Genomic DNA, 13,638 nt, shown 5'->3' with positions numbered 1-13,638 from the left:
TTCAATTAACATAATTTTTGCGACTCAGTAAGCTCTGAAATTGTCCTGCTCTACCAGCCAGCTCAGGGTTTTGACTATGCAAAGCACAAGGCAGCTTATTATTTCTCCATGTTTATGGATATGCAGCTACTACAGTTGCAAACTGCAACTATAAGCCTAAAATAGGCCTACATTAAAGTTATATATAAACCCTAAATTTTGGTAAGATATTTGTGACAGCAATGGAAAATGTAGCCTGCTGCATCACAGCATTCATACAGTGTTTTGTAAAGGCTATTACAGTATTTTTGCTCCCCTATTGAGAGTTAAATGCCTTTGTGCAAGGGTTGGACATGATGTGTATCCATCATAAGCATAAACAAACAGAAATTCAATTGCAGCCAATTCAAGGTGCTGTATTCCTGCAAAATGTTGCAGTAATCGAGGCAAAGTGACCATTATTTCAACCCAGGGGGGATCTGCTTGCTCTGTTCGCTGACGCATGCAGTCAATGTGGACACTTCATTTGAAATAACCAGTTGCTATTTATTTGCTCATGCATCCCTGCAGTGGTTTCGCAGAGGTGCGGAAGGGATAAATAGGTTTTGAAAGTGCAAAAACACACAATGAGCGCAATTAATTATAATAAACACAGTACATTAAAAAGTTGGATAAGAAGAAAATACATCTTTGGTTTGTGAAAGTACTGTACCCTCTCTACTAAGTACATCTGAATGGTATCATTACTCCACAGTGGACTGCAGCAGTGTGTATAGCAGGTAGAGCTGGGCAATGACCGGCCTGGGCGCCTGCACTCACCTGTACACATATTCTTGATGACTAAAGCTACTGGATCGACACTAATTCAATAAGAAGACATTCTGCCAGCAAGATGTTCACACACAGAATCACAATCAAACATGCGCAGACACAGTACACACACTTAATGTGCATGCACACACACCAAAAATTCTCATGAGGGCTCTAACATTTCATCAATTAAGACACAGCAGAGCCTGCACACGGCTGCTACACTGGTGGGAGGGAGGGAGGGAGATAAACCGATGGCTCTCTGGAGACGCTCTGCAATACGTCACAAGACCAGCAGCAAGAAAAGAGCTCGCTGGGAGGGGACAGTGGGTTCAGAGACAGAGTGAGGAAAGAGAAGGTAGAAAGCAAGAGTTTCCAGGACAAGGACAAGGCCAGCTTCCAAAGAAAATCAGCTTTAGAAACCTATCTTTCGTCAGCTCTGTGATTTTTTTTCTATGCGCAATACAAGCATGTCTGCGAAATATGATGGGTCTCCTTTTAATACATAGTGAGACATTTTTGCTTTCCTGTGCCACAGAAGGATTAGCAGGGAAGCACAGCAAGCAGGAAAAATGGCAAAGGTCCTAATAATTTCCTGCCCTTAAGGTGGGTCAGAAATCTGCAATATCTACCTAATGGACGTCAAACAATTTCTACACACACACAAATAGACTCACACAGGAGAGGCAAGAGGTCATTCTCTGGCTCAGTTTCCATCACCTGAGAGAGGAGCTGGAGGCTAAGAAAGGGCATCCTGCCTCCTGCAGTACCATTTCCATTTCAAAGGGTTTAGAGCCCATCTGCATCTGGCATGGATTCTGTGGTTGGCACAGACCACACCATAAGCAGCGATCAGCTAAAATTCAATTCCGTGCCTGATTGCTTTTACCTCAAAACAAAGGTGGTCGCAGTAGCTGTCTCCAGATACTGACCACTGGCAGTACAGAAGGTAAGGAGAGTGAAAGTAAGAGCAAGGCAGGATAGGACAAGATAAATAAACTGAGGAGGCAATAAAATGAGCCTCTGGCCTCATATGGATATAAACTGATGGTCATAACATGTAAAAAGCAAAGTTTTATCTCCATTCAGAGTTCAACATTGACCCCATCCTCCAGGGTGTGAACATGATTACATCTATATTCATTAATCAAGCAACAGCATTTGGAGAACAGTTTTTAATAAGATAATGTCCACAGGCGTAATAATAAAGACCACACTAAGCCACAAAGATTGGTTAATCTGAAGATGAACTAGTGTGTAGGTGTCCACCTACACCTCCTACCAAACAGATAAACAGGGCAGCTGTGACCACCGAGGAGAGCCTGAGAAAAATCAGACCTCTGACATTTCCATTGTCCAGGATGAAAGGAGAGGTTGCATAGCAGTAATTACATTTGGTGGGGAAGAAGGAAACACTGTCAGAGGTTGTCTGGGCTACCTAATCGTGCGTGCGCATGCCTGTATGTGTGCTTTATGTTTGTGTGTGTCCCACCAATCCTCTCACTCCTCGCACTTGCATTAGCCCTCATCTAATCACTAGGCTCACTCCCATGGCTAAATCAAGTCTCTCGTTTTCTAGCCAAAAAGTCCCAAAGCGTTCTGCCTCCACAAGGCCTTGATTACTCAGCTGTTGGTTTTGTTATTGAAATGAATTCATCTTTAATAATTCAACTGCAGACACATGATTTGACACTTTTCTGCTCTAATGTTATGAACTGCACTCCCTGTCCTATGAAATGGGGTTATTATTACTGTGCAGGACTGTGCTGCACAAGCTGGAGATAAATAGTGAGTCAGTGGAGGATAAATACAGTCGGTGTAGCATTAACTGCATTCTCCTCAACTCATTCAGCCAAAGTGCCCTTTTCTAATCACACCTGCCCTCTTCTACCAGCCCCTGCATGCTTAGCAGCAAGACATAATGGAGTAAAACTCAAGGTGCTCTATGTGAGACTTCATAATTACCTTAATTCTCCACTGAAATTTGAATTCTTCTCACTTTTCGTGTAACAAAATATGAATTGCAGTGAACTGGAAACTATTGTGCACATTTTGCAGTATTTCAAAAGAGGACAAATTTGGAAATATGAGTGAAAAGAGAAGTCTGAAGCTACTGGATGGGTGTTTGTCTTCAGAGACTTCAGCTGACATTTGAAAGTTGGCATTTGAAACATGCCACCAAATGAAGCACATCACAGTCTTGTAGATCCTTTGAACTTCTATGCAAGACATTTCTACACATTTGTACTATTAGCAAGTTACTACAACTGCCCATTTAAAATACTGTACATTTGGAATGGCCAGTCTTGCTGTTAAATTTGTATTTCACGCAGAAAGTGGAAACCAGTTAGCTGCACTGGCAAATAGAAATTGCTGTCCATTCTTGTTATATGAATGACCAGAACAGGGCTGAACAATATGCAAAACAAATCCTATAGTGACTGTTTTGATAGATATTACAGCTGCAATAAGAGTCACAACTAGCAGAAAGGTTAATTTCTACATTTCTTTTCCACTGGAAAAAAATATACATATATATTTACAATGTATATATTTACATATATATCTACAATGTCATTTTTGCTGTGGTCTGGACCAAGCATGAATGTTTCCTCATGTCTGGAAAATATGATTCATATATCTGGGCATCTCTCTAGCACCACAATGGTTCATTTAAAATGGTATGCTGTGACACAGTTTACCTGTATCATAAGATTGCAGCTCCTACAGGTTGGATGGCATACTTGCAACTTTGATAAAATTTCAATTAACTACTCAGTCCTAGATCAGACTGTCAAAATTCAGAGCAACACTGGGGACCCTGGTAGCCTCGTGGTTAAGTCACATGGCACCTAATCCAAACATTCACAGTCTGGCGTCCAGTAAAGCAGCTGAGGGACCTCTGCTGCATGGCCTTTCTCTCGATATGTTCCCTGTCAATTTCTACATTAGCGCTGCAGTTAATGACTGTTTGGACTGTCAATTAATCTGTCAGTGTTTCTCTTAATTGATCAATTACCTGTCAGATCTATCAAACGTCAGTAAATTATAACAACGGCCTCAAATGTTCTTTTGTTTGTAACCCAAATATATTCAGTTGACCATCACAGATGAAAGAAACCAGAAAAAAATCAAACATTACACTGGAATTTGATTCATTAGTTATGAAAATACTTGGGAAATAATTGAATTCCTGACAACTAATTGATTAATCATTGCAGCTCATTGTAAAATGAATGCAAAATTTAAAAAAGAAATCCTACATTTACGCACAAGCACACCACACGGTATATTACCTTGTAATCTTGATGACGACACAGAGTAATGTCACAAAGTCTCAAAGGGGTGATAAAAATCACAGATGGGACTGGCTAGAAAACAGCAACCCACAGCTGGTTAATAGCTTGAATGTCTGTTGGAACCAAAGCCATATTTTGAACTATTTATGGTGCCACAAGACAGATATTGAACTGCAAATTACCAGTACATGAAATAAAAACAGACTACAGAAAAATGTAGAAGAATGTAGTGAAAATGTACTTTTCAGTTACATTTTAAACTCGTAATTTCTTACATGTCACATTGCCTCCTTACTAAAAGGCCTTTCTTCTTTCAAACAACCTCCCTCCCTCTCCTTCCATAATCGTGATGGATTATTTGCTCAGTGCCAAATTTCCTCAGATGAATACAGATGATAGATCAATAAATGATGGATAATACCGATAACTACAAGCACCACAAGCCTGAACAGGAACTGAAAGCAAGACACAGAGAGAAGGGTTTCTCTTCATTCGTCTCATCTGTTTGTGGTATAATTAATTTATCGCCTGTCCCGGGACTGAAGGAGGCATCAGTGGAGAGAAATAATGTATTATGTATGGCGATATCAGTGTAAAAAAATATATATTTAAAATAGCGTGAGAGGGGAAAAAACAGACTCTCCTTCTAAATTCTAAACCACCATATAGATAAAAGGATTATTTATGCTTTCAGAGCAAGAATTGGCCCTGCCATGTTGACTCCTCCACTGCTCATTATCTGAATACCAGTCAACCTTTGGGGTTACAAGCAGCTTAAGTGTCTGCACTTAGTCTGGAGGGGGGAAATGAGACAGAAACCAGGCAGGGGGGCCTTTAATTTCTCCCTTTCTCTACGGGGCATGGAGCAGAAGATTTGCTCATACAAGAATCTACCTTAACATGTACTTCTTTTAATACATGAAACACGTGCCAGGTATGATACATAGTTCTATTTCATATGCTTTTATATAAAAACAACAGGCAAAAGCAGAATCATCACTTGGCAACAATACTTCTGATGAATTTTTTTGTTTAAACTTTTTAAATTTGATAAACGTGCTGCTTTTCTCTCTTTGTTTATAACTGTAAACTGTATATCCTTGCAGTCCCGGACTGTGGATTAGACAAAACAGGCAATCTTAAGAAGTTACCTTGGGTTTTAAGAGTAATTTCTGACATTTTTTGATTGAAAATTTCATTATTGTACATAAGTATTAGCTGCAGCCCTAAAGAGCAGAAGAGAAATACAGGTACAAAGCATGAGTGCTTTTCGAAGACAGATTATTTTCATGCATCTGTCTATAGCTCTGCTGCACATAAAGTACGGGTGTTTTATTTTTAAAGATTTGAACTGAACTGCACACACATGCACATAAATCAGATTCCGGTTGGACTCAAACAGTGGAACAGCCCTGGGATAACTCATTCGATGACATGAACATTAACAGCACCCTGACAAATAAAAGTGACATAAATATAGCCGACGGCTGCCATCTTTTCCCTCATTTACACTTTCTCAACCCCCACTATGCCTGCCAGTTTCATCAGCAGGTTACCTGGTGTGCCTCTGCTGCATGGAAATCAGAATGAAACTTCCTGACTTCAACTTCTGGGCTCCTACTTTTCTGTCAGGAATATGAAGGATGCAGGTAAAAGGTTCAAGCACAGAAATCAATGAAGCTTTTATTATTCTGTAGGAGTGCAAACATCCGAGCCTTGCCCCGACAGCAGGCCTGAACTTCCTTCACATTTTGGGGAAGGCTGTGTTGGGTCTTTGGGGAGTCATGGTAAAAACCTCAATTAACAAACGGGATCATTCATAATCTGGTGCTTATCAGGAGGGGGCATGTGGTGGCTATGGTGCAGCTTATCATGGAGGAGCATGTGTTCGCCATTCTTAATGATCAGAGGTACATTTGTCCCGTTGGCTTCCCTGCCAACTCTAAAAGTGGCCTTGAGTTTTGTGCAAAAGAACAGCTTGCAAGCTCTTGCTGATTTTGTCTGTGTTTACAGCTTTTATTCAAGGTTCCACTGACCTTGGATGGCAAAATATTTTGCTAGAGTTACACTACAAAGACAGTGGCATTAGCTGAACCTTTAAAGCAATGTGGTTTGTGTTTGGACTTAATTAGGTCTTACAGTGAAGCAAGTCCCATGTAGAAGCATTCTTTAATTATAAAAAGTTAAAATTTATATATTTAAAGCGGAGTTGTTAAAGATTTATGATGACAGTCAAGAATGTGATAGCTGTTGGATGTGACTGTGTACAATAACAGCACTTTTGCTAAATTTCACAGTCAGGGGGATTTTACTTTCTAACACTTTGATTGTTAAATGACTATTGACCACAATTTGAGAGAAGATCAATTCAAGAAATTGCTTTAATCTGCATTTTTACATTACAAAAAGTCACTGGTATCTTTGAGAAGTCTTTGCACATAAAACAGAGGGAACATTTTGCTTCTGATTTTCTAAATGAAAGAGATGGAACAAATTCATAGCATGTCTTCTGAATTGTTAACATTTATTAAATGGACTTAACAAAAGGTTCTTATCCCCACACTTGAAAGCTATGTTAAGAAGCCACACATCAAAAATCTACTCTTAAGAGCATTTAATCATCTTTAACAGGCCTTACATTTTAAAGAAGAATGGGATAATGTTGATGAAATTAGAGGAGGAGATGGCGTCTAATGAATCAATTAAAGAAAACAAATACTGCCATTATGGCATGCCAAGACTCAGTGGACCATGTCAATATGGCTCCTAGCTTATTGAAATTTGCTTTCTCATAACCACCCCATGTTGCAAAACAGTCAGATTTAATGAATGTCAACCCTCCCCAGACCATCAGGAACACACCACAGGCCCTCAAACTGTCAATATTTCAGAGAAAGCAAGCTGACAGGCCTGTTAACAACAATAACTCTTGCTCAAAACACAACTGCTCTTGCATAAAACTTACATCCTGCTCTCACCTATGCACATATAAAAGCCAAAAACTAGCTTTTCACACAAGTAAGCTAAGAGAAACTGTATTATAGCTACTCAGCGTGAGGCAGCTGATATAAACCTGATAAAGAAAATCAAACAGAGCCCAATGTTTTTATCAAACCAGGAACAAAATGCCACAGAATAACGATGACGGTAAAGAAGAATCTAATGCGATGGTCATGTTGTTTGGTGTTTGCTCAGTGTGAGAGCAGGTAAGAACTATAATGCCAACACTGGTTTCTTCCACGTGTTTTTTGCAATAGTTATCGCAATATGAACTTTGGCCATGCTTACAGCTATCTTAATAAACAGCTTATCATTTCGATATGTCAAGGTTTCACCAGTGTATGAAAGCAAAAGCTGTGTATGGAAAAGTATTAATAGAATCTGTGGTCACAGTCACACTGTATCTGCAAAATACACTAACTGCATAACTGTCTTCTGCATTTTAACTACAAGTATTGACAAAATAATTTATCTGCAATATTCTGTGATAAGAGAAAACTAAGAAATATTGGGTGAGCTTTAGACAATGTGGAGACATCTTTCCAGCGACTGCCTCTGCACATGAACAAAAAGCACATCTGCAGGCAACAAAAGTTTAGAGAAGCTAACAAGAATGCAGCTGCAACAGGTTTTTATGTTGCTGCAACCTCCGCATCTGACCCTCAGATCAAACACCCCTAAGGGGAGAGATAATGAGCGTTGTGCTCAGCGGGACTCAACCCCTCAAGTGACTACTAGCCTGGAAACAAGCTCTACCTTCTTGTAGCATGACTGTTACAGAGTCTTCTAATTTAGATAGTGGCATTCAGTGTGAGTGTTCTTCACCAGCTACATAAACTCCTCAAGTCAGAGAGGACAGGTTGAGTTTAAGGAGACCGTCCACATCCAGTTTCATGTGAGACTAATGATGTGTGACGACAATGAACCAAAGCCTATGCCCGCTTCAAAGAGGTGGTGGGCAGATACAGCCCGAGGGCCTTTGATATTTTGAGTTAACTGTCAGTCTTACACTGTTTCAGCTCTTTGCTATCAGACGGGTTTCTCTCAAAGAAGCTGATCGTGTGATCCAGAGATAATAGGACCCTGCTACTGCTGCAGTTTGGAAACTGAGATGATATAGTTTCTGAGAGACTGCTGAGTGACATTTTGATAATCCGGGAGAAAAGTCAGCTAGATCATTGCAGCTCCTTCCTTCATATCATGCGCTGTAGATGAAAAACGTTAAACAAATAGTTTTAAACAGGGAGTGTATAATAGGAAGACATTCAGTGACGGCAAAGAGGAAACTCTGGCACAGGCACTCTCTCAGAGATGTCTCAGAGCCCCAAGAGCGAGAGGGGATTATGTAAGTCACTCAGTATACTGGGTCACCCAGTCGTTTTTGATGTGCACTACAACTGTACCACCGCTATGCTCATTGCAGAGAGTCTCATTTTGTAGATTCTGTGTATGCATGAGCACCACCGCAATCTGAAAACGTTGAACTCACCGCAGACAGTTAATTATGATGGGATTATATATTAATTCATTCCTGCACTCTACTGATGTACAGTAGTTAAGGTTTAACCTGAATATTTTTTTTCTGACCTGAGAAGACCGAAACCTCTGACTGTGACTAATACTGCTTTTTAAAGGGAAAGCACACTTGAAAATAGAATTCAGTGTCAACCAGTTAATCACCATCAAACAGACAGACTGTAACAATCTAGAGAAAAAATATGGGGCCGCAAAATAAACAGTGAATAACTTAACAACTGTTAAGATGCTATAAGGCAGCCAGCAGTCGTGACAATTTTATTGGTTTATGTCATGTATTCCTGTATTTTTTTCTGACTCACAGTTTTGAGCCCTACATTTCAACAGAAACCCACAAGGTGAGTGACTAATTCACAAGCAATGGACAAACAATGCTAGCAGAAGATTTAATCAGTTCAAGTCCTTCTGCTCTAATTCCTAGGTAAAGAAACAAATCAGTGGAACAACTCTATGGAAATTTCCCTTTAAACCCATGCTACGCAGAGCTTCCATCTTTCAATGACGGCTAACCTCTAACACTCAGTACAGTGTTTTTTTCTATGGCTCTATTAACAAAGAGGAATAATAAGGAATATATCATTTGCGTGGGTGGTTTGGCTTTACAAAACATCAGAGCAAGCCTAGGCAAACAGGATTGGTGCATTTAGCCTTCTAGGTCATTGCAAGACTGTGCCACAGCTGACTGTGTTGATAAAGGCAGCACTATTGGGACAGGTAGGATGTTGGGCTGCTCCACAACATGGGCTCATTGTTTCTCTGGCAGTGTCATGTTACTCCCACCGCAGCAAAAACAAAACCCAGCTTGTTTGAAGCCATAGATAGATTATAGATTTCAAAAGGTATGGTCACAGTACTATAAAGGTAAACTGCTGGGTGCTTTGAGTCTATGTGAATTTCTGGTTTGCCTACATTATTGTTCTTTTTTTTTTTTAAAGGGAATTCTTGGATTTGTTGGGATTTCATGGACATTTTTGTTGAGCCAGAACTCTAGTTTTAAATAATTCAGGGTAATGGCCATAATTAATAATACCATAGTGTCTTAGCCTAAATGGTTATTATTGTCATGTAAAGTTATTTTAAATATTTTTTAGGGTTTTCCTTTCTTAATATTTAAATTACTCAGGTCAATTCACAATTAAAATTTTTTGAAGAAAAAAAATATCTATGAATCTAGTACTTTTTTGTAATATGCAAATGTGCGAAAGTAGGGCTTTTTAGGAAAGACATCCCCTTGATGTGGGGTAAGAAGCCCCACTTTAATTCCAATATTTTCCATACTCTAGATTCGGATATATTATGTGCACCCTCATCTAATATAACCATATAAAAGCTACCAGATAGTCAAAAAGGTATTGTCTGTCTAAGGCTAACTGGATGATTTTATATATACATATCTTTTTTTTTTATTATAATAGTGTTATACTATATTAGCTTACTGTAGCACTAGCTAGCTAGCCTGTATCTTAGCTAGTGTTGGCTAAGCATCCCGGGTGATTGGTGAATTTATATTATTTTTATGTAAATAATTTAAATATAAATGAGTAGGTCATAATGTCTTAGTAAAGCTACAACTTTTGTCCTTAAGCCATCAGTTCCAAATTAATTGACAGTAATGACACTTTAATTATTTTATCTTTTTTACATTTAGTCTTACAATAAAGTTGTAGTCTGTTATAATCTACCAACCTTCTAAATGTGTTCACCTAAGCCTACTTCTTGTGTACATGTTAAGTTAATATTCAAAATGTATATATTTGAAAACAAAATAGGCATTGTTCTTAAGGCGGCGTGTTTCCCCGGTTTACCCTTTTAATTAATAGCCACAACTAAACCTTTATTTCTTAAAATACACCTGCGAACAAACAGTTTCATAAAGTTAGGACTTGTAGCTACATTTAAAATGACCGTTAAGTGACGCTTACTTCAAAATAAAAGCGTACATAATATGACAACGGATTAGGTGACCTTGGTATTAGTAAGAAAACACGTTAAAGACTGTTAATACCTATTTATTATCTCTCAAATGCATCTTACTTGAGTGCGCTGGTGGTTTTTATTATTTTGTTTGTTTAGACTGCACCTTTATTTTCCTCCTGACCGGAAATCAAGTTAGTATTTTTGAAAATTGACACACTTTTAGCATAAAAGTGCTACTGGCAACTGTCACCTCCTGATGCTCACTAACCCCACTTCACATTTAGTTTTACAACATAATAAGGAAGAAGAGAGCCCTACTTAATCAGTAATAAAGCTGGTTAATAAATTATAGATGTAATAAAAGACTAATACGTCCTCAGCACTCCCTGTACTGACCGGCCACGGCTACAATCTACCAGGAAGAGACGCAAACACCTCACCTTTACGGGGTTAAACGGGCAGTTCAGATGTATATAGTTAACATATGAGGGATGTATGGGGTGTGTTTGTGTGCTAGCTTGATGCTAAAGGAGGACACAGCCTCAAACAAGTTTGTTTCTGCTCGATATTCGGCCTATTCACACCGCTATTAGTTTCGCAGCGTCGGTCCAGCGTTGCAAACACCCACCCCTCCTGCACCATTTCCGTGTTTTATACGGAATCAGTTCCACGGAGCCCGTGCCACGTCAATTAAATACACAGGTTTGGCTGATTTATAATGCAAGACAATAACACGGTGCTAGCAGGCAGCCAGTAGTGGACAGAAAAGCACTGCGACATGGGTGCAGGAAAACCAGTTAATAAGTGAAAGGCTGCATGACGTGTCTAAATCAATGAGACAGTAACAATGTGATGCTAAAACAACACAACTTACCAAGTGCCACCTCGCAGGCTTTGCGCAGCTGTGAGTGGTGAGCCTTTTTCACCTCCTTGTCGGCCAGGATCTTTTCCAAAGCTCGTGTAAGGAACATGTTTTTCGTCTTTTTGCCCTCAAACATGTCGCACTGGAATTTGGAGCGAGGTGTGCCTGGTCCCAAAGGGGGGCTGCAGCCGCCTCGAATGGAGATGTATTCCTTTACAAATGTCAGCCGCCGAGCCCCTAACAGACAAACATAAATAAACACAGAAGGTGGGGTAAATCCCTCAGATTGCCATTAACGACCTGCCTCCTGCGCCATGTTGGAGAGAGGAAGCGACGTCACGCACGTTGGAGAAACGGCCGCAGTGAGGCAGCAGGGAGAGAGAGGACGGAGACATGGAGGAGCCCACACAGGCTGCTGTCACCCAGACAAACCTGACAGCATGTGTGCATGGAAACCAGCGTTTGCAAAATAATAATAATAATAACCCTCCTGACAGTAGAGAATACATTTCCTTGAATGATCTTTAAATGGGTCAGTATATAATTGAGGGACTTTAGAAGTCCATGTGATATATCTTGCATACATTTTTATTAAAAAGAAAAATAAAGTTTTTATGTTCATTATGATCACAAATTCCATAATTATTTATTTTGGAAACAATAACTTATTAATAAAAATGACTGGATATCACTAAAATGTCAACTGAATAACCGTCCGAATTGAATAACAACCACCTTCTAATTAGCTAAACAATGATAAAATGAGCTTATTCAAAAATTATTTTGATTTTGTTCTTTTTATTAAGTCAAGATAATCATGGCAGATATTCCTTTTTTGGCAATATATCAGATTTTATATGGAAAATAACAAATTGCAAATTCTTGCATCATCGTTATTATTACCGAGGTGGACACAAGCATAGTCCACTATTCAACATTTGTTGTCTTTTAGTTGTTGCTTTAGTAGAACGCAACCTTTTTCTTTTTTTTTTTACCAGCTCTCTTGAATAAATTTTGAAGTTTGCTGTATTTTTAATTGTGCAATCTTCTTGCGTCAGGATAGGACTGTTTGACTTATTTTTTAAATTCACTTTTTACAATTGAGCGTTACGTCGTACCTTATTTTAACATAATGGTCCTAGTAATGTCTCTTCACAGGTCAATATATCAAATTCTATATGGAAAATAACAATTGTGTCTGTGTCAGAGGAATCACTTTCATCTAAGTTACCCATTACAAAAACACCTCTCAACAAAGTGTCATTTCCTCCTGAAGAAAAGACTGGCAAGACTCCAAGGCTTTCTTAGTTATTTGATATAAAATAGTGTTTGAGTCAAATGTGAATTTATCGCATGTCAACAGGTTTACTATGATATCGTTATAAATAACTTTCAATTTCAATTTTCCTCAGTTGTATATGTAATATTTAGAAGGCTCCATCTAAAAATACCATGTGGTGTTTGGTTGCATAAAAGAAATGTTGATTTTAGGCCTGAAAACAGCAAAAATGTCAACTATGATACCTGTCAACTATGTTACAAAAAGTCCCGCTTTTAAATATTGACCTAAATAGTATTGAAATCATCCTGACGTTTTGAGGTAATGTCATAGTTTGACAGTGCAAAGTTAACCTCACTGTTTTTTTAGTAACCATATACTTAATTTTTACTTTTATCAGTAGTTAATTTTCATGTGCAATATTTTATTCTCGACTGAAATACTGAATGTACATGTCAGTGTACTGTGCAGTATTTCAATTCCATGTGCAAAATTTCATTATCATGTCTGATCTTTACTGCCTGAGTATCATTACCAGTGTTTCTTTTCTTTTCTTTTCTTTTCTTTTCTTTTCTAGTCTTACTTTAGTCTAGTTTAATTTTCAGTAATGTGTCATACTTATGTCTTACTGTTTTTCTACTAAACACTACATTTATTCTCATGTTGTGTGATTTTGTTTTTTGAATTGTATGCGGCAAAAGAATTCCCTTCAGGATCAATAAAGTTTTATCTAATCTTATGACTCCACCAAGGAACTGTGCATCTGTGCACAACATTACTAAAAAACGGACTAACTGATTTGGATGAAATTTTCAGCAAAGGTAAAAAATGACACAAGGACCACCTCATTAGATCTGGTAGTGATGCGACTTGTAGTCTGGAACCACAGATTTGTTAAAGATTTCTGTATCATTGCGAGATAGTCACAGTGTCATTGTAACCATGACAACAAGTGA

General features: G+C 38.6%; 1 protein-coding gene across 2 annotated transcripts in view; it reads right to left on the bottom strand.

The window, feature by feature from the left end:
* Window positions 1-11,738, bottom strand: part of arfgef1 (ADP-ribosylation factor guanine nucleotide-exchange factor 1 (brefeldin A-inhibited)) — a 57,376-nt gene extending 45,638 nt beyond the window's left edge. For both annotated transcript variants that reach the window (XM_035950905.2, XM_023276128.3), the window contains exon 1: window positions 11,416-11,738. In XM_035950905.2, coding sequence (XP_035806798.2) covers window positions 11,416-11,539 — 124 coding nt within the window. In that variant the 5' untranslated portion in view covers window positions 11,540-11,738. The remainder of the gene's footprint in view (window positions 1-11,415) is intronic.
* Between the last annotated feature and the right edge of the window lie 1,900 nt (window positions 11,739-13,638).

Source organism: Amphiprion ocellaris, chromosome 22 (genome assembly GCF_022539595.1).
Source record: "Amphiprion ocellaris isolate individual 3 ecotype Okinawa chromosome 22, ASM2253959v1, whole genome shotgun sequence".
NCBI classification, from domain to species: domain Eukaryota; kingdom Metazoa; phylum Chordata; class Actinopteri; family Pomacentridae; genus Amphiprion; species Amphiprion ocellaris.
This window is presented reverse-complemented; position numbering and strand designations above follow the sequence as displayed.